The sequence below is a fragment of the Loxodonta africana genome, chromosome 2, assembly GCF_030014295.1.
Source record: "Loxodonta africana isolate mLoxAfr1 chromosome 2, mLoxAfr1.hap2, whole genome shotgun sequence".
In the NCBI taxonomy this organism is placed as follows: Eukaryota; Metazoa; Chordata; class Mammalia; order Proboscidea; family Elephantidae; genus Loxodonta; species Loxodonta africana.
This window is the reverse complement of record NC_087343.1, coordinates 159,388,644-159,410,475: the sequence shown is the minus strand read 5'-3', so window position 1 is coordinate 159,410,475 and position 21,832 is coordinate 159,388,644. Positions and strand designations below refer to the sequence as shown.

Genomic DNA, 21,832 nt, shown 5'->3' with positions numbered 1-21,832 from the left:
AAAAAAAAAAAAAATCTATTTTTTCTAATATTAAATCAAAATACAGAAAAATGTGAAATAATAATAATGAGATAATCACCTCAGACAGAATCACTGTTAACATTTTAGTGTATTTACTTTCATTTAGTTCTCCAATACATTTTTACAGAATGCATTTTATATCACAGAACATAGCATTTTTTGTTATCTTTCCCACTTGACTTGTATCATAAGCATTTTCCATATTATTTAAACTTTGTAAGCTTTAAAATAAAAAAAAGACTACATAATATTTCATGATGTGGAGTTCATACTGTTGAATATTTAAGTTGTTTTAAATTTTTTCCTGTTATGAATAATGTTATGGAGAGCTGAGCCCTGGTAGCTCGGTGGTTAAGAACTTGGCTGCTAACCAAAAGGTCGGTGGTTCAGATCCACCAGCTGCTCCTGGGAAAACCTATGGGGCAGTTCTACTCTGTCCTATAGTGTTGCTATGGAGATCATCTTCATATAAATCTTTGTCTCCACTTTAAATTATCTCCTTAAGAAATATTCCTTAAAGAAAAATTATTGGGTTGAAAGAAGTGGAATTTTTTTTTTCATTTATTTTTTCCCCTGATTATAAAAGTAAGATAAGCTCAGGATATACAACTAAAGTGTAATGAAACTGGGAATGAAAAAGAAATCATTCAGAGTCTCCCAGCCAGAGGCAACTGATGTTAACATTTTGACATACTTTCTTCCAATTTATGCATTTATTTTATTCCTTAGTAAAGTTCAAGGATATGAATATTTTTAAGCCTTTTGATAGTATAGCCAAAATTGCTTTCAACTTACTAATTAATCCTCCTTCTAGAAGCAAGGATGTCAAGTCTTTGCCTCACATACTTTGGATATGTTATCAAGAGGTTTCAGTCCTTGGAGAAGACATCATGCTTGGTAAAGTAGAGGATCAGTGAAAAAGAGGAGACCCTCAATGAGATGGATTGACACAGTGGCTGCAACAATGGGCTCAAGCATAACAATGATCACGGGGATGGTGCGGGGGGCCAGGCAGTCTTTCATACTGTTGTAGATAGGGTTGCTATGAGTTGGAACCGATGACGGCACCTAACAACAACAACAACAACAGAAGAGTGTGACTTGTGACTGCTCTGAAAACAGGAGCATCTAAAAGTTATCAAGTAAGCATTGCACTTTCAAAATTGCCCATGATTTTGATCGGGATTACTGAAAATCTATCCATGAATATGAGAAAGAGCATCAAAAAGTGTTGGAACAAATGTTACTTGGGAAACTCATCACCAGATTTGATTTCTTCACATAATCAAAGGATTCCTTTTCATAGTCAGGATCTCATTCAGTTTAAAGTTGTGTTTGTAGTTCATAATTCTAGCTTAATTTTAACTTAATATTTTCAAGGCAGCAGAAGCATCGTTGTACCAAATGCATTACTGCCTAGGATCTGGTTGAAGCCAACCCTTCTGAAAGGCTGGCTTTAATAATAAAAAATAATAAAGTAGTCCCTGTTGTTATTGTTGTATGTCGATCAGTTGATTCCGACTGATAGCAACCCTATAGGACAGAGTAGTACTGCCCCATAAGGTTTCTGAGGAGCAGCTGGTGGATTCAAACTGTCGACATTTTGGTTAGCAGCTGAGCTCTTATCCGCTCTGCCACCAGGGCTCCAAAGGAGTCCCTGGGTCGCACTAATGTTGAAGCATTTAACTACTAGCTGAAATGCTGATGTTTTGAACCCCTCCAGAGGCTCCTTGGAAGACAGATCTGGCAATCTGCTTCTGAGAGGTCACAGCCTTGAAAATCGTGTGGAGTATTTCTACTCTGTGCATATGGGTCAGATAGACTGGATGACAACTAACAAGAAAACAACAATGCTTGCTCATGGTGCTCATTTCGTGGGCAGTCGAAAATGTTTATTTGACAAGTAGTGTGAAATTCAGCTTACTTGCCTTCTAGATGAAGATAGATCTATTGATGATTTATTAATTACTTGTTTCCTGGGATGAATAGAAGCCTTGATGGTGCAGTGGTTAAGAGCTACAGCTAACCAAAATGTTGGCAGTTTTAATCCACTAGCCATTCTTCGGAAACCCGATGGAATAGTTCTACTCTGTCACATAGGTTTGTTATGAGTTGGAATCAACTTGAAGGCAACAGGCTTTTGGGATGAATAGAAGGAAATATTCCCCTAGTTAAGGTTTCCCAATCTTTTTCAAGTCATGGCACATGTGAACAATACTATTTGTACTATGCATTGGAGTAAATGAATGAGGCTTTTGCAGCCAGAGGTGAGCAACTGGGAAGCCCCACTTGGCTGCCCTAAAAGCTGAGGGATCAGCCTCCTGTAATTCATTCATGCCACACTGGGGACAGCTATACATCCTGGGCAACCCAGAAAAATGTGTCCTCTAATATTATGAAGAACGTGTCTTTTTTTTTTTTAATGCTATTTCCCTAGGTTATATTTTTCCCCATAAAAAAAATTTTTTTTTTACTTTATCCTTGTACAGTCACACAGGGACCTTGTAACTATGAAAACTCTCCTTAGTAGAAATACAGGTGTTCTTCTTAAAAACCTCTGACCCTACCTCTTCGCTATTCTCTACACAAAATATTTTCAATTCCGGTTCCAAAAGTTTTATTTCTCTCACCTGGAAGTTATTCTTTCCACAATATTAACGAGACCTATTATGTACCATAAAAAACCAAACCAAAACCCAGTGCCGTTGAGTTGATTCTGACTCATAGCGACCCTATATGTACCATATATGTACCATAAAAAAAAAAAAAAACACCATACGTGGCATCAATTCGTCTTAGGTCTTCCTTATTCATGGTTCAGCTTTCACATGCATATGAGGTGATTAATAATACCATGGCTTGGGTCAGGCGCCCCTTAGTCCTCAAAGTGACATCTTTGCTTTTAAACACTTTAAAGAAATCTTTTACAGCAGGTTTGTCGAAAGCAATACATTGTTTGATCTCTTGACTGCTGCTTCCATGGATGTTGATTGCATATCCAAGTAAAATGTAATCCTGGACAACTTCAATATTTTCTCTGTTTATGATGATGTTGCTTATTGGTCCAACTGTGAGGATTTTTGTTTTCTTTATGTTGAGGTGTAATCCATACTGAAGGCTGTGGTCTTTGATACTTATCATTAAATGCTTCAAGTTCTCTTTGCTTTCAGTAAGCAAGGTTGTGTCATCTGCATATCACAGGTTGTTAATGAGTCTTCTTCCAAGCCTGGTATAGTCCAGCTTCTCAGATTATTTGCTCAGCATACAGATTGAATAAGTATGGTGAACGGAGACTACTCTGACACACACTTTTCCTGATTTTAAACCACGTAGCATCCCCTTGTTTTATTCAGAAGACTGCTTCTCGGTCTATATACAGATTTTGCACGAGCACAATTGTTCTGGAATTCTCATTTTTTGCAATGTTATCCATAATTTGTTATTATCCATACAGTAAAATGCTTTTGTAGTCAAAACACAGGTAAACATCTTTCTGGTATTCTTTGCTTTCAGCCAAGATCTATCTGATAACAGCAATGATATCTTTCATTCCACATCCTCTTCTGAGTCTGGCTTGAATTTCTGGCCGTTCCCTGTTCGATGTACTGCTGCAACTGCTTTTGAATTACCTTTAGCGAAATTTTACTCGTGTATGGTATTAATGGTATTGTTCCATAATTTCCACATCCTGTTGGATCACCTCTCTTTGGAATGGGCACATTTATGGGTCTCGTCTGGTTGGTTGGCCAGGTAGCTGTCTTCCAAATTTCTTGGCATAGACAAGTGAGCATCCAGTGTTGTATCTGTTTGTGGAAACATCTCAGTTGGTATTCTGTCAGTTCCTGGACCCATGTTGTTTGCCAATGTCTTCAGCGCAGCTTGGACTTCTTCCTTTAATACCATAGGTTCTTGATCATAACCTCCTGAAATGGTTGAACACTGACCAGTTATTTTTGGTACAGTGACTCTGTGTATTCCTTCCATCTTCTTTTGATGTTTCCTGTGCTATTCAATATTTTGCCCAAAGAATCCTTCAGTGTTGCAACTCAAGTCTTGAATTTTTTCTTCAGTTCTTTCAGCTTGAGAAAAGCTGAGTAGGTTCTTCTCTTTTGGTTTTCTAACTCTAGGTCTTTGCACATATCATTTCAATACCTTGTTTTGTTTTCTAAAACTGCCCTTTGAATCTGTTCAGGTCTTTTACTTCATCCTTTCTTCCGTTCTCTTTAGGTACACTGCGTTCAAGAGCAAGTTTCAGAGTCTCTTCTGACACCCATTTTGTTTTTTTCTTTCTTTCCTGATTTTAATGACCTTTTGTTTTCTCTGTGAATGATGTCCTTGATGTCACCCCACAACTCTTTTGGTCTTTGGTCATTAGAGTTCGGTGCGTGAAATCTACTCTTGAGATGGTCTCTAAATTCAGGTGGGATATAATCATGGTCAGATTTTGGCTCTCTTGGACTTGTTTTAATTTTCTTCAACTTCCTCTTGAACTTGCATATGAGCAATTGATGGTCTGTTCCACAGTCGACCCCAGGCCTTGTTATTGGGAGGGACCAGTCCCTGGAGAAGGACAACATGTTTGGTAAAACAGAGGGTCAGTGAAAAAGAGGAAGACCTTCAATGAGATGAATCAACATAGTGCCTGCAAAAATGGGCTCAAACATAGCAATGATTGTGGCGATGGTACAGGACAGGGCAGTGTTTTGTTCTGTTGTACGTAGGATCACTATAAGTCAGAACCAACTCCATGGCACCAAACAACAACAATTATGTGCCAGTCACTGTGATAGACACTGAGGATAGAGAAAAGGTAAAGAGAGCTCTGACTAATGCCTTCTCAGTTTAATGGAGGGGAGAGATGATTTTAAGAAGCAGTAATGGCAAATGAAAGAAAGAAGCACTTGAATGGGGGTGGGTACAAAGTTCCATGCATTCTCCCTGAGACTGATGGGAAGGCTACCCAGAAGCAGTGACACTTGAGGTGTGACTTGAAGGAGGAGTAGAAGTTTGACACTCCATTCAGGAAGCAGAGAGATTAAAAATCAGCATTTTGAGAAATGAGTGAGCTTTCAAGCCACACCTAGATGAGTAACAGAGGGTGAGGCTACAAAGGAAGGTGGGGCCAGGTTTTGAGGAGCTTTGTCTGCTTCATGGAAGAGTTAAATAAAACACTATACCCATTGCTGTTGAGTCAGTTTCAGCTCATGGGGACCCTCTGTGTTGCAGAGTAGAACTGCTCCCTGGGGCTTCATGGAAGAGTTAGGACTTAACTTTTTACACCCTGGACCACTGGAAAAGGTTTTTCAACAGGAGACTGACACCTGCAGAAGTGTTTTTTATAAATGCCATTCTGGCATTGATGTGGAGGACAGAATTGTGGATGGCTGGGGACATTGTTAGAAGACTGTTGCAACTTTCATAGCAGAAGGGATGAGGACTTGAGCTAAGGTCATGGTGGCAAGAGTAGATGAAAGAAGGCAGCATTGAAAGAGTCCATATGAATGGCTGTAGAAGTAAGGGAGAGATCAGTTTGGGCAACTGAGTGATGATGCCAGTAGCAAAGATAGGGAAACAGGTTATACCTCCACCATTCCACCTCTTTAAACCAGACCCATTCTTGTAGACTTAACCCAAAACCCCTGTCCTTAATGTGCCTTTTTCTGCCATCATTGCCTCCTAAAGTGTTGAGCTTGTCCTAGAATGGCTATTCTGAGAGTCTGCGGTGGATTGTCATTATTTCATGTGTGTTAGTATTATTTCCTGAACTAGACTGTAGGACTGTCTTTATTGGGTCCCACATCTCATGCTTCTCTGGTATTAAACCTAGTCCCTATCTCACAATGTTAGGCACTTATTAGGCCTTGTGTACAACAGGACAATTGTGTGTGTGTGTGTGTGTGACAGTGGGGCCTACTGTTGTGCTTAAAAATGAAATCTTAAATATAAAATAGATGTAAAGTGGATCTGCTCTCGTTAATGCGTGGGTAGAAGGCCCAGGTTTCACTTTGATGACTAAAGTGTGCCTGACCCAAGCCATGGTCCTTTCGGTTGCTTCTTATGCATGTGAAAGCTGGACAATGGAAAAGGAAGGTAGAAGATGAATTGATGTATTTGAATTGTGGTATTGGTGAAGAATATTGAATATACCACTGACTGCCAGAAGAATGAACAAATCTGTCCTGGAGGAAGCATAGACAGTTTACTCCTTAGAAGTGAGGATGGCAAGACTTTGTCTTGCTTCCTTTGAACCTGTCATCAGGAAAGATCAATTACCACAAAAGGACATCATGTTTGGTAAAGTTGAGGGCTGACGAAAATGAAGGAAACCCTCCTTGAGAGGGATTGGCATAGTGGCTGCAATGTTGGGCTCAAACATCTGAATGATCGTGAGGATAATACAGGAAAAGGGAAATGTTTCATTCTGTTATGCGTGAGGTTACCATAAGTTGGAGCCAACTTGATAGCAGCTAACAAAAACAGAAGGTCTAGAATGCAGGACCTTTGGTCTTCTGCTCCAAGCAGCAACTCTCAAGTATCTAGGGCTCCAGGAAACACAGTTAGAAAATATTTGGCTTGGTGGATTTATCATGGGTTTTGGAGTCAGACAGACCTGGGTTTGAACCTTGCTGTCACTTACTTAGCTGTAATAGAGTAGACAAATAAGGAAACTGCTCTGAGCCTCAGTTTCTCCCTCTGTAAAATGGAGATAATAGTGCTTTCTTTGTAGAGTCAGCAGAAAGACTAAGTAAGACAATGCATGTAAAAATCTCTGGCACAAATTAAATACCCAATAAATCATAGTTCTTATACGTAAATCACAAAACATTTGCTAACTGAATGAGTATCTGATCCTTATTGAATTGGTACTTGTTCAGTCTAAATAAACTCACTCATCCTCAGGTTAAGAAAAGTAAAGTTTGAGGGTGAATACATGGGTGACTCGGGGTTTGGGAGGAGATTGAATCTTGTCTGATGCTCCATCCACTCCATAAACCCACGATCACCTGCCTTTTCATGAAGGTCCATCAATATTTAATTTGTGGGTGTCAGTTACTGTAAACTGAGTATACCCCAGCATCAACTTGAATTAATTATATGCATGCGGACAGAAAATAAAATACCTTTTTCTCGGAGCCCCAAGTTTCACTGGCTACACCGAATTCTGGAAACCAGAGGGTGAATTTTCTGCTGATGGAGGACCCTGAGAAGAAGCTGAACCAGAAGAGTGACAGCAAACCCCGGAAAGTGCGGTTTAAAATCTCCTCCTCCTACAGTGGCCGAGTGTTGAAGCAAGTCTTTGAGGATGGGCAGGAATTAGAGTTGCCAAAGGAGGAATACCCTCACAGTTTTCTCCAGGAGTCCCTCGAACCAACGGATGGTGTTTACGGGTCTGGGGAAGCCCCCAAGCCCCAACCGTACTCTCCTAAATTAACTGCTGAAAGGATCAGCGTGTTCAGAGAGGGCAGTGCCTACACCTTGGCAGGCAGCCAGTCTCTCTTCAATGATTACAAGATGAATGACCATAAGGTTGGTATTGTGCATGGCGTATAAGCTTTATGCGTAGCCCTTCCAAAAATGTGTTTAGTTGTTGTTGTTAGCTGCCATTGAGTGGGCCCCTGACTTATGTGACCCCATGCAGAATGAAATGAACTGCTGCCCGGTTCTGCGCCATATCCCCATTGGGGATCTGACTGTAGTGATCCATAGGGTTTTCATTGGCTGATTTTCAGAAGTAGATCACCAGGCCTTTTTTCTAAACCAGTTGCCATTAAGTCAATTCCAACTCATGACAACCCCAGGTGTGTTTAAAGAATCACCCAAATGCTTCAGATCTGTACCTTTTGCTCAAGCTTGGCTATCAACCAGAGCTATAGGTGCACCGAATAGGATGCCAGTATAGAATAATATTTCTGGGACAAGAACATGCTTATCAAGAAGTTTTTGAAAATGCCTTGAGCATATACAGTATTTGTATTCTATCCAGGACAATAAATTGTTATTGAGTGTTTGGCTGGTTTTCTTGGTAAGTAAATTATATAGAGGTGCAGTGGTTTTCAGGTTGCCAGACAGCCAGCCATTGTAGAAACGGCAATGGGTTCTTTTTTTTCCTGAAAGAGCTAAATGTTTGGAGGCGCTCATTTTACTCCATCCAATTATTCTGTGACAGGTTATCCAGCTTGTGGTTTATCCATGTACTGTTTTTTTCCCTATCTCCCTCCTGCTGCCTGCTTTAAAATGTTTATTTATGCATTTTGCCTTTCCACGGCTTATTAACGTGAACACTAGTTGGAGTCCTGGGAAAAGATGGTGAAAAACAAAATCAACCAAGGGAAATGTTACTTGGGGAAGAAGTTAGAGCTAATAGTTAAATTGAAACAAGTACATTATCTGTGAATTTCTATTATATACCACCCCCCCATACCAGGGATAATCAAAAGACAATACATGATTTTATTTTAATTTAGAAGAATCTTTAAAATATTCACTGATTTCCAAAAACTTACAGGAGATGTGTATATGCAGTTTCCAGTGGGCCCCTGAATGTCTTTTTTTTTTTTTTTAGATTAAATGTAATTATATAACATAGTGGCTTATTAACGAATAGCACATCAGGGTATGTTCTCATCTTTAAAGTGTGAAAGTCAGATAATTGATCTCTAATTATTTTTGTTAGTTTCCTGAGGAAACAAGACAATACATCTACTGCAGACAAATGTATTAGCCTTGCTGGCATTGGTAAAAGTGCATCTTTGATAAATGTGCACATTTATCAAATATAATACCAGGATTCTCTTTGATATTAAAAGGAGCTGAAATTAATAACCCCTCAAATTAATGGGGAAACCCTGGTGGCATAACCAAAAGGTCGGCAGTTCGAATCCACTGGGCACTCCTTGGAAACTGTGGGGCAGTTCTACTCTGTCCTATAGGGTCACTATGAGTCGGAATCGACTTGACGGCAAAGGGTTTGTTTTTTTTTCCATATTAGTGGAGTGCCTTATGCATTGCTAAGCACTTTCACACACTATCATAAATGTCTTCACCACGCCTTGGGGAGAAAGGCAAAGCATGGTCATTCTCATTTTACAAACGAGGATTCAGCAGCAAGCTGTTAAGGGACTCTCCCAATGTTACAGGGTCATTAAGTGCAGAGTTAAGGTAAGAATCTGGGTCTTCTGGTTCCCCATGCTTTTTGCCCTATGGCAGGTTCCTTTTTAGAGAGTAAGTTTATTACATAACAATCATGATGATAATAGCTACTGTTTATTGAGCATTAAGTACTTGGCTAGGTCATGTATTTAGACTGCTTTTTTTTTTTTTTTTTTTAACTCTATCTTATTTGTAGGTTCAGAATTTACAAAGTTGTTCATACGAGCCTTGTACCAGGCCACAGTAGATAATCCTGGGCTGTTTGACCTTCATAAGTTGTATGTCAAATTTGGCATCTATATAAATGTACAGTTCAACATGGATCAGCAAAACTCGTCTGGGTGAATGAGTCTGGCAGCGTGGCTCCCTTGGTCAAGGCACAGTGCTTTTGAGACCTTGTCGAATATTTGATTCCTGCTGGGTCTGGTAATCCTTGCTTTCATTGTTCCTGATCAAATGCCACGTCCCAAACTTAGCCAACCGTATCCAGCCTTAGCCAGGGTGGATTCATGGAGCTCCACTCACTGAAATAAGGTTGTCAATGTGGTATTTATGAAAAGCAAAGCAAATAAGAGCTGGGAGGTCATGGTTTTAGAATAGCATGCAAATGTAAAATGCCCAAAACCTTTTGCTGTCAAGTCAATTCTGACTCATAGCGACCCTACAGGACAGAGTAGAACTGCCCCACGGGGTTTCCAAGGCTATAAATCCTTAGGAAACAGACTGATACATCCTTTTCCTGCTGAACAGCTGGTGGTGGGTTTGAACTGCTGACCTTTCATTTAGCAGCCAAGTGTTTAACTACTGTGCCACCAGGGCTCCTTAATTGTAACATAACCCCTGGATGGTGCAAACAGTTTGAACTCAACTATTAACCTAAAGTTTGGTGGTTCGATCCCACCAAGCTGCACCACTGAAGAAAGGCCTGGCGATCTGTTTCCATAAAGATTACAGCCAAAAAAAAAAAAAAAAAATCCTGTGGAGTCGTTCTACTTTGTACCATAGGAAGTTGCCATGAGTTGGAATTGACTTGACAATAATGGGTTTGGTTTGGTTTAATTACTGGCTGTGGACCCACACTGGGTGTCAGTTAGGTGCAATGATTGAAAGCAAGGGCTCTGATGTCAGACAAACCTGAGCTTGATGTCCAGTTCTATTTATTTACTGTGTGAGTTTGGCCAAGTTACTAAACCTTTCTAAGCTTCTATGTCATCATCTGTAATATAAGGGAAATGAAAGTACCTACTTAAGAGGGTTGTTGAGATTAAAAAAGATAATAAGTTAAAAAAAAACTTGGCATTGTGCTTGGCACATTGTAAGTGCTCCGTAAATATTAGCTACCATTGTGATCATAATGGTATTCCTATCAAATAAATGTTGAACCTTTTTAGAACAAATAAGGTATTTCAAGGAATTGAAATTGATTGAAGTTTATAAGGTTTATAGTATAAGGGAAGGGAAAAGGAAAGAAGGGAGCATGTACTGAATATCCACTTTATGCATACCATATAATCTCATCTTCATCCCAATTCTATGAGAGTTTCATAAATTGGAAAAATAGAAGTTCACACAATTTTAAATAACTTGCAAATATCACACAGCTGTCAAACAACATTTGAATAAAATTTGAACTCGGGTCTGTCTGACTCCAAAGGCCATTGAGTTTCTAGTAACCAATAAAGCTTTTCTGCGTATTGAAGCAGAGCATTTCGATAGTGGCTAAACAGCTATCTCTAGGCGCATCGCCACCAGTATTTCCAAATGCTCAATCATATACATCACCATTCCAGGCACTATGGAAGGAAATAAAAAATTCCTGGCTCCGTCCTGGGCCTCTGTACTGTAAGAGTGGGTGTTCCTCATGGGCAATTGGATGTAACCAGATAATGTGAACTTTAGTTACACTCAGAGAATTTCCCTAGACACAAGGAAGAACTTGGCTGTCAGGGTGGCTGAAACTTAAACACATCTAAAGGTGATTTGGGATCCTCCACCCTTGGAGAACTTTAAAAATAAATGTAATATCCTGGGTATCTTAGGCACTGACCTACTTAGAAACAGGGAACTGGACCAGGGGACCTCAGACTCTTTTAGCATATTAAGAGTTTTGCCTTGAAATAACCAGCTGTAAATGAGGAAAAGCTCCTTAGTAACTGAACCTCTTCGGCCATCACTGGAAGGAGAAATGGAACCTTCCAAAACTACCACCATCTTTATCTTCTGATGTTTAGAAAACTGATAGTCCAGAGTGTGAAATAGGAATCCAGTGTGCATAAGACAATAGGAAATGGAAGCTGCCACACGATCCCTTGAAGACAGGGAGGGAAAACAGGCCCACGTAGGAAGCTTGTGGGTTAATATATGATTATTGAAATTTCCATGAGTTTTTCATGGAAGAGAACCAAAACGTTGAAGTTTTGCCCAAACCAGGAGGTCCTGATTGAATGCATGAGGACTTGACATAGGAAACTGCTTACCTGTAGCATCTGAATAGATTTATATAGGTTTATGATGCCCTGGTGGTGAAGTGGTGAAGAGCTTGGCTGCTAACCAAAAGGTCAGCAGTTCGAATCCACCAGCCACTCCTTGGAAACCCTATGGCGCAGTTCTACTCTGTCCTATAGGGTCACTATGAGTTGGAACCAGTAAAGAGCCCTGGCAGAACAACGGCTATACGCTCGGCCACTAACTGGAAGGTTGGTGATTCGAACCCACCCAGCGGCTCCATGGAAGAAAGACCTGGAGATCTGCTTCTGTAAAGATTACAGCCTAAAAAACCCTACGCTGGCATTTCTACTTTGTCACGGGAGGTTGCTACGAGTTAAAAATGACTCTATAGCACCTAACAACAACAACATATAGTTCTATAAAAAAAAACCCAAACCAAACCCACTGCTGTCGAGTCAATTCTGACTCATAGTGACTCTACAGGACAGGGTAAAACTGCCCCACAGGGTTTCCAAAGAGTGCCTGGCAGATTCAAACTGCTGACCTTTTGGTTAGCAACCGTAGCACTTAACCACTATGCCAACAGGGTTTCCATAGTTCTATAAGCAAGGCAAAATATATGTTGAGGTATTTAGTTGTATAGCATGATCGTGTATGTACTACTGAACAATATATTTTTTAATAATAACAGCAGTAACAGTACCTACCATTTTCACAGTATCTTCAGATTTTGCAAAACCTGTTTTATATATTCTTCATAGCACCTCCACCCCCAGAAGTTGATCTGATTAGTTTCAGGGATGACAGTCAAAGTATTTAACCACAGGGACATGGCCCAATCAGCATGGAAGTTGGCAGAGTGTGGGTGGGTCCTGAGGCCTGGGATTACAAGCAGTAAGTCTTAAATTAATGGGTGGTGCAAACAGTTGCACACTCGGCTACTAACAAAAAGACTGGTAATTTGGACCCACCCAGAGGAGCCTTGGAAGAAAGTCCCAGTGATATGCTTCTAAAAGGTCCTAGTCATGAAAACCCTATGGAGTGCACTTCTACTCTGCAACACATGGGGTTGTCATGAGTTGAAATCAACTTAATGTCAATTGGTTAGGTTTTTGGTTTGGGGGACAACAGACACTCCTTGAGGCGAACCTGGGAGTAAAAAGAGGGGTACTCCATACCAACCAGTATGGAAATATCTTGATATTTTAATAACTAGTAGAGCTGTGGAGGTACCTACCAGGTGGATGTCAACTCATCTGAAGATGAACAAACTGAGGTTCTAAGAGGCTAAATGACCGTCCTATTTCTCACAGTAGATGAACAGTAGAGTTGGGATCCGATGCTTTTTCCCTCAAAGCTGTGGGAAAAATATGTGTTCTTGGTCAAGTAATCCTGGAGCATTTACTCTCCATGTTTCTCTACTGTATTATAGCAGTCCGAAAATTTATTTTGTAAATATACAAAATGATCTAGTAACACATGATAGACCCATACAGGGGAACATAAGTTATTAGTAATGGTGCTTTAGAAGTATATTTATTAACACAAAAGGATTTTTATATTATATGAATAACGAAAAAAACAGGTTACAAAAGAGTATATATACGACAATTAAAAAAAAGCGTTCACAATAGTTCTCATAAAGAAAGAGTCTATACTTTATGGTCCTGTGTTTTTTTGGAGGAAAAAAAATCTTCTGATAGTGTATGGTAGAACCAGTTGCCGCTGGGTCAACTCTGACTCATGGTGACCTCATGTGTGTCAGAATAGAACTGTTGTCCATTGAGTTTTCATGGTTTTCCCCTTCAGGCTCAGATCGCCAGGCCTTTCTTCTCAGGCACTTATGGGTGGGTTTGAACCACCAACCTTCTGGTTTGTAGTCAAGAACTTCATGTAGGGTAGGCATTAAAAATATGGTCTTTAGAATGAGACAGACTTGGGTTCAAATCCCAGCCACAGATACTGAGTAACTCTAATACCTTGAGTGAGGCACTTAAACCCACTGAGACAGTCTCTTCACCTGTAAAATGTGGAAATCGTAGCATCTATCTCTAGAGATAGAAGCCCTGGTGGCGCAATGGTTAAGTACTTGGGTGCTAACTGAAAGGTTGGTGGTTTGAACCCACCCAGATGCTCCGTGGGAGAAAGACCAGGTGATCTGCTCCTGTAAAGTTCATAGCCCAGAAAACCATATGGGGCAGTTCTACTCTGTCACATGGGGTTACTGTGAGTTGAAATCGACCCTATGGCACTTAACAATAGCAAGAATCTCTAGAGGTCTTGGGGGTATCAAGTGAGGATTGTTTGTAAAACACATACTTAACGCTAATTGTACTAAAAAAAATGGTATTCACTGTTATCATTTTCATGTAGAAAAGATTTTGGGGGAGATATTTACGATTTTTACATTTATTAAGAACTCATTTTGTGTAGCCCTGCATCAGCACTATGGCATGTGGTAGGAATAAAAACTCTGGACCTTTCCCTCCAAACTCTTATATTCTAGTTATTTGACTAGTTCAGCTTTTGTTGCTTGCCCCAAACAGGAAGAAGGGAGCTGGTTTTGTGGCTTCCACAGCGAGCAAACAAGCCACAGAATAAACAGTAGCGTTGGGGTCTGATGTGCTCACAGGTGCTGGATGGTAGAAGTTACTTGCTCTCCTATTTACTGGGTTGTTGGGCAAGTGCTGCAGCCTGTATTTGGTGATTGGTAGCGAAGGTTTCATGCACGTTTTCCATTTCTCCAGCCCCCACCTATTATAGATTTTGGAAAGATAATCATCTACACGAATAACCTGAAAATCATTCGAACTCCACTGGACAAGAGAGACTTCATGAGGAACATTCTCCAGAAGGAAGAGGAGGCTGAGGAAGAGTCTCTGATGAACAAAGAAGAAATCTACGGAGACAGCAACCAGAATGATGGGCCTTTGCCAGAAACGGAAAGCACATTCCCTGATAACCAGTACGCACAGGTGTGTCTCAGCAGCCTCACTGCCCTGCTCCAGGCCGGCCTGGCAGCCATGGCCTCCAGATCGTTTTGGTTGTGGACTCCTCAAGTAAAAAAAGAAATGAATACGAAGACTTAAGACGTCTAGATGTTAAAGATATTGAGAAAATTTAAAGCTTCTTGTATTTAGGGAATTGACTCGACAGCACTGGGTGGGTTTTTAACAGAGGTTATAAGGCCGTCTTTCAAACACTCATAATTTTGAAATTTTTAATGATTTATTTTATTTTTGTTGTTGAGAATATACACAGCAGAACATACACCGATTCAACGATTTCTACAAGTACAATTCTGTGACTTTAATTACATTCTTTGAGTTGTACAACCATTCTTACCCTCCTTTTCTGAGTTGTTCCTCCCCTATTAACATAAACTCACTGCTCTCTTAAGTTTCCTATGTAATCTTTTGAGTCACTGTTGTTAATTTGGTCCCATACAGATAGATCTTAAAAGAACACAATGCTTAAGGCAGACATTCTTTGCCAGTTAAGTGAAACTATTGTTTGGCTTTAAGAAGATGTGAAGGGATATTTTTGGTTTAAGGTTTAAAGCTTACCTCAGGCATAATTTTTTGACAGACTTCTTTTGAGATCTGATGAGATTATTTGTTGTTTTCATTTTGCAATGTGGCTTATGAACAGTTTGTTCTAGAAGTGAAAAAAGTAGGTCTACCTTTTCTTTATGGGCTGGCTTATGCTTCTATTATCAGTGCTATCCTCAATTCAGTTTCCTTGAAGAAATCTTATAAAGCCACAAGTCCATTTTGTAGGGGTTAGCTTGGTTAAAACTAAATAGTATCATTTATAAGCCCATGTGTCCAGGCACTAGTAAAAAGCAATATGCTGAGAGAAAGCAAGTGAGTTGGTGCGCCATCATTATCCCCATTGAGTTATTATTGAACATCCACGCTTACCCCAGGGCCGCATGGGTCTCACACTTGTGTAGGGACTTCCTCTTCACCTAGTGAGGGCACCAGTGTCAACTAGTGTATTAAAAATTAACATAACAACTTCTTTCCAAAATATTATTAAAGCTTAATTTCTTGCATTTTTTTTAAAGATAAAAGTAAGTGTAAATAAATCCACTGCCACTGTCGATTGTGACTCATAGCGACCCTATACGACAGGGTAGAACTGCCCCATAGGGTTGCCAAGGCTGTAATCTTTACAGAAGAAACTACTTTTTTTTCTTTCCTAGCCCCCAGTCCCCGCTCTTCCTCTGGAACACAAGCAACCTGAATCCCAGCAAAAGGCTCTTGAAGGTCTGTTCCTATCCACTATTGATCTCACACTCTAAGATCTTGTTGAAATGCAAATCTAATCTTGTAGCATCTTTGACAACCCCTCCACCCCTCTACCACTAAGCTTTTAATGGCCTCCCATTGCTTAGGATCAAGTCAAACATCTTACTTGTTCTAGAAAGGTGGTGGCCACTGCTGATCCCCCCAGCCTCATCCCTTACACATCTCTCTTCATTCTCTGCTCATGCTGGGCATGCTGCCCGTCTACCTGTCCTTCATATGCTCCTTGTGTTTTCCTGCCAAACGTAAATCCTTCTACCCAGAAAGCTCCCCAAATTCTCCTACCCCTTGTCTCCAGCCCTTCGAATCTCAGTGGAGGCATCACTTCTCAGAGGAGACTTTGGTCAGAGTACCACACAGCCCTCCTCACAGTTGCAGTCTTATATTTATTGGTGTGATTATTTGGTTGGTGTTTGCTTCCACCTCTACTAGGAGTGGGTCTCCATGAGGGCAGGGGCCGTGTTTATGTTGGGTATACCATTGCAGTTTCAGTATAACGGGCATAAAATAAGTGCTCATAAGTATTAGTTAATGCTTGTGGAAAGAATGTTGAAATTTGGGACCAAAGAGCCTTCTGCCTTTGCCTTCTCTTGTATTCTACAAAGCACTCTTAAGAACCTAGCAAGGCAGTAGGCAGAGGATATTTTGATCCAAAATACTACCTCCCCACATTAAAGGTTCTTTAATTCTATTATTTCTCATACCATAGTGAAACTTCTATGAGCATATATTTTCAGACGAGAACCAGACATAATAAAATGCAGGTCACACTGCGGGCCTGATGAAAAAGCAACAGCAGGCTTGACATGACAGTTACCTTTAAATTCAATTTGGAGGGATCTGGGCTTTTTTGCTGTAATGCTGTAAACCAGGACAGAGGTGTGCAGTAGAAGCTTGCTGTGAAAGGCTTTACTTCACTTGCCTGTCCTTTGAACTCTACTTTAAATTGCTATTTTCTTGCCCAATTCCTCACGCAGTAAATGCCCGGACAAGTTTTATTCTAAAAGAGAGGGTTGGAGACCATCAAGGAGCCCCTTCTGACCAAGAGACTCTTTGTTCTGTTATATGGAACAGGGAAGCAACAGGAACCTTGATGAAAGAGCGGGGCAAAGCTTAAAGCCAGGCCAAGCTTTAACCTCTGTATTAGCTATAAAAGAAAAGGAGAGGGATAATTGAATGTAGCCACAGTGAAACCTGGAAGAGGAAGAAAACTTGACTCTGTGCTCAGTGGATTTCACTTGGGCCCCTTCATGCTTTATGTGATCTCCCCTTTGACATAGTAGCAACAACAACAATAACAATGATAAAAACCCATCGCCTGCCATTGAGTGGATTCCGACTCATAGCAACCCTACAGGGCAGAGTAGAACTGCCCCACAGGGTTTCCAAGGAGTGGTTGGTAGATTCGAACTGCTGACCTTTTGGTCAGCAGCCAACCTCTTAACCACTGTGCCACTGGGGTTCCGTGATAGATGGGTACCATGCCCAGTGCTTTGCATGTAGTAGTCCATTTAATCCTCAGAAGGAAGGACCCTGTGAGGTAGATGGGATTAATAGTCCTATTCTGCAGCTGAGGAGATTTAGGCTCAGAAAGGTTAAATAACTCACTAGAGGGTACTAGAGCCATACTCAAACCCAGTTCTGTCTAACTGCCAATCCCACAACTCTGCTATATAGTCTCTAGATTGGTGCTGGCTACCATCTTTAGAGTTACACAAGCCTCTAAGTCTGTAAAGACAGCTAAGGCTCTGCTTCTTGGTCATGGAGCTAGTTACAGGTGGATTAAGTGGGTCTTTTGGATTCCAGAACCAAAGGTGTGTGGTACAACTATGTTCTACATCCTCCTACTAAAAAAGAATTAAAAAAAAAAAACAAAACTGCGTGTAGAAAACAAGAGGCTTATGTCATGCCTGTATTAGATAGACCTACCTCTTGCCGTGAAGTCATTTCTGACTCATAGTGACTCTATAGGACACTGTAGAACTGCCGCACAGGGTTTCTGCGTCTGTAATCTTTACAGAAGCAGACTGCCATATCTTTCTCCTGCTGAGCGGCTGGTGGGTTCAAACTGCTGGCCTTTTGGTTAGCAGTCGAGCCCTTAACCACTGTGGCCCTGGCTCCTTATTGTATAAAAACCAAATCAAACCTGCTGCCTTCGAGTTGCTTCTGACTCATAGTGACACTATAGGACAGAGTAGAACTGCCCCATGGACTTTCCAAGGAGCACCTGGTGGATTCGAACTGCTGACCTTTTGGTTAGCAGCCGTAGCACTTAACCTCTATGCCACCTGAGTTTCCCCTTATTGTATAGACTGGGGGATTAATAAATATTTGTTGAATTAATTGAATGATTAAAAAGATCATGTTGAGGGCAAGTTGTTAGAGGAAGGGTGATAATCCAGGGTGAGAATGGAAACTCCAGTGAAATTTCTAGTAATGTAGCCTGTGACTACATGAATTAGATATAATTTGATTGATGGTTTGCTTTCATTCTCTGCAGCAGGCTCATCAGATCATTTCATTAACCTTTCAATATCTCTCCCAGCATTTTATGCAATTGAAATTTTGGATCACATGTATAGCATTTTGGTAGGGTTTTATTGTACTTTCTTTGGCAATGTTGACTTATATTATTAAAATTTCGCTAGGATCAAGTACAAAACATAAAACATAGTGATCTGGCAGAAAAATGGACTGTGGCAATTCACTTTAAGAATTTTTTGGCAAATATATTTATTTTGAATACTTTCAGGGAAGAAAACATTAAAATATGTAAGTGATCAATGATATATTAACAAAAGTTTACATAGCTATAATTTGAGTTTTTGCCAGTTGGGAAATCACTTCCACTCCCTAAATCTAGAATAAATAAAATGTAATACGCCTTTGGCACTTTGCAACATGATAGAGTTGTTTTCAGAATGTATGCCTCCCTTTTCAGAGATTATTTTTACTCTCAGGTTATAAAAGAAAGCTGTGTTAGCTGGGGGAGTTACCAGTGGACTTCAGCTACCTTCTTAGTTCCTAGAATTTAAGAACAAGAAGAGCTCTCCAGACGTCATTGTTTTGTTTGTTTATTCATTCAGCTAATATGTGAACAAGAAATATTGTGCCAGGCACTGGGCTTGATGACAGGGAAGCAACGGTGACTACGACTGGTGCAGAGAGCTTCCTGTCTTGTCAGCAGGAGTTTTCAGTAGAGTGTGTGACTCAGGGATGGTGGCAGTATCCAGGCCCCATGTGAGGGGCCTCTGGTTCAGGAAGTTCTCCTGTTAAGCTGACATCTGACAAAAAGTGAAAGCTGGCTGAGTCAGGAGTAGACAAAGGTCGTTGGAGACCAGGTGCAGAGAGACCTAAGGTCAAGAGCTTGATGGAAGGAGTGACTAAAGATTTAAATCAGCTAAGGACATTGGATTTTATCCTGAGGTTTTATCTGGAGGGCAAGCTTCATTGAAGAGTATGCAGGTGTAAGTTCATTCATGTGCTTATTCAACAAATATTTCCTGAGTGCCTTCTATGTGCCAGGCCATTTAATGAGATTGGCATCGGTGGAAAGAACATCCAGTAACAGCAGAGGCAGAGGTCCACGCTGAATCCATGCCAGGGTTAGTGCGTGTCCGGCCTAAGATCTTGGTTGTGGGGATGGACTAAATTGGATGGATTTGAGAGATGCTTGGAAGGTGAAGTGGACAGTCTTGATGCTGGATTAATCTGGTCTTGATGTGGTGTTGCTCCTGATTTCTTGGAAAGCTCCCAGTCTATCAGCAGCACACATTGCCAATTTCCTGAGATATTTTAGGGAAAGAGCAAGACAATAGCCAAGGGGCATTTTCTGGAGAGTGGGAGTAGAGGATTGGAGGCTTATTGTCCAATCTTAGAAGTAAACTAGCTTTTAGGTAAAAAAAAAAAAAAAAGAGCCTATCATATGCCAGTCATGTATATTATGGTATTTACATATATTCTCTCACTTAATATTTCAGTCACCCAGAGAAGTAGCCATTATCACCCTCATTTTACAGGTAAGGAGATTGATATTGGGAAGGTGAAGGGATTATTCAAGGAGCACAGCTGACGTCAGAGGTGAGCTTCACCTGGGCTGCTCAGTCCAGAGTGCAGAGCCCCTTAACTGCTGGGCCTCACCACAGTTTTCAAAGGAGCCCTGGTGGTGCAATGGTTAAGGACTCAGCTGCTAACCAAAAGGTTAGTGGTTCAAACCCAACCAGTGGCTCTGTGGGAAAAAGACCTGGCAATCTGCTCCTGTAAAGATCACAGCCTAGAAAACCCTATGGGCAGTTCTAGTCTGTCACATGGGGTTGCTATGAGTCAAAATTGACTCAGTGGCACCTAACAACAACCACAGTTTTCAAACAGAATAAAGAGAATGTCCTGCGAGAATTTAGAGCTAGTCTTGGAAGGATTTTAACATTGATTCGTTCAGTTTTTCTCTTGGTCACAGAAGCCATCTCTCTTGAGCACCTCCTATCTGGCAACCACAACGAGGGCCCATGTATGTGGCCATTAGGACCACGAACTCTGGTGCTCAACTCCCTGGAATCAAAACCTGCCTCCCTGTCTTCCAAGATGTGTGACTTCTGGCAAATTATCTAACTTCTGGAATTTTAGTTACATAAAGGTGATAATCCTCATGGTATTTCATGGATTGTAAGGATTACATGAATTGATATACAAAAAGCTCTTAGAACAGTACTTGGTGCCTATTAGGTGTGTTATAAGTGTTCATTATTAGAATCTGGCAATGAGGAAAACAAGGTCCTTGCCTTTATGGAGCTGTCTTAGTTTTCTAATGTTGCCATAACAAAAATACCACAAGGAGGTGATTTTGAAGAACAGAAATTAATTTTCTCACCGTTCTGGAGGCTAAAAGTCCAAATCAGGGTTTCAACTGTGTCAATTCCCTCCTTGCTGGTAGCCCCAGATGTTCTTTGCTTCCTTGGCTTATGGAGAATCCTCACATGGTGCTTGTCTTCCCCCACTTATGCATGCCTGTCTGTTGGTCTCCGCTGCTCTTTATATAATTCAGAAGTGATTAGGTTTAGGATCCGCCCTACCCTACCTAGTATGACCTCAACTGATTGATGCTATTACATTAGATTGCATTGTGGAAGGTGATTACATTGCATTAGATTAGATTACATCCACAGGTGTAGGGTTAATATTCCAACATGCATTTTGGGACAACACAATTCAATCCATAACAGGAGTTTACAGAAATAACATGCCTGATGATGACAAGGGCTCTGAAGAACATAAAACAGTGGAATGCAAGCAGTGGTGGCAGGGGATACTGTCTTAGACATCAGAGACATCCTCTTTGCTAAAATCGCTGTGGTTTTTCAGCTCTCTTGATCAGTTCCCTCTTGGAATTTGTGGAAAAAATTTTCCTCTAATTCTGCCCAGATTTTGCTGTAGCCTAAGGGTTAATGCTATTTTGCCACGCATGTGAGCGATGGGTGTGAACTACTTCTATAACTAAAGCCTGATGTGTTTCTTTCAGGAAGGGGTGCTTCCTGAGGACAACTGTTTTCACTGCAGAGGGTCGGGCAGTGCCACCTGCTCTCTGTGCCACGGAAGCAAATTCTCGATGCTGGCCAACAGATTTAAGGAGTCCTACCGGGCGCTGCGGTGTCCTGCCTGCAACGAGAATGGCCTACAGCCTTGCCAGATTTGCAATCAATAGCCCATGCCTTCTGCGTGTCTACTTTTATTGCACCTTTCCTAAAGTTACTTTTAATAAACTAACCCCCCTTCCTCCTGCCTCACCCAGCAAGGAAGCCACAGTGACTGCGGTCACTTCCACCACTGGCAAAACTCAATTACTCAATGACATTTCATGAGGCTGATAACATCTCCATGTGGGTGAAAGTGGCAGGGGCATTTTCGAA

General features: G+C 40.9%; 1 protein-coding gene across 1 annotated transcript; it reads left to right on the top strand.

Annotated features, from left to right (window-relative positions):
- The first annotated feature begins 4,494 nt into the window (after positions 1 to 4,494).
- On the top strand, positions 4,495 to 21,627 carry GRXCR2 (glutaredoxin and cysteine rich domain containing 2). The gene is made up of 3 exons (XM_003404579.3): positions 4,495 to 7,548; positions 14,367 to 14,594; positions 21,445 to 21,627. Exons 1-3 carry the CDS (start codon positions 7,213 to 7,215, stop codon positions 21,625 to 21,627), a joined length of 747 nt encoding a protein of 248 aa, XP_003404627.1. The 5' UTR covers positions 4,495 to 7,212.
- The last annotated feature ends 205 nt before the right edge of the window (positions 21,628 to 21,832 follow it).

Coding starts and splice junctions, on each gene's coding strand:
- GRXCR2 (XM_003404579.3), top strand. CDS start 7,213: ATGGAGGACCCTGAGAAGAAGCTGAACCAGAAGAGTGACAGCAAACCC. Junction 7,549..14,366: donor ACAAGATGAATGACCATAAG/GTTGGTATTGTG, acceptor CCATTTCTCCAG/CCCCCACCTATTATAGATTT. Junction 14,595..21,444: donor CTGATAACCAGTACGCACAG/GTGTGTCTCAGC, acceptor TGTTTCTTTCAG/GAAGGGGTGCTTCCTGAGGA.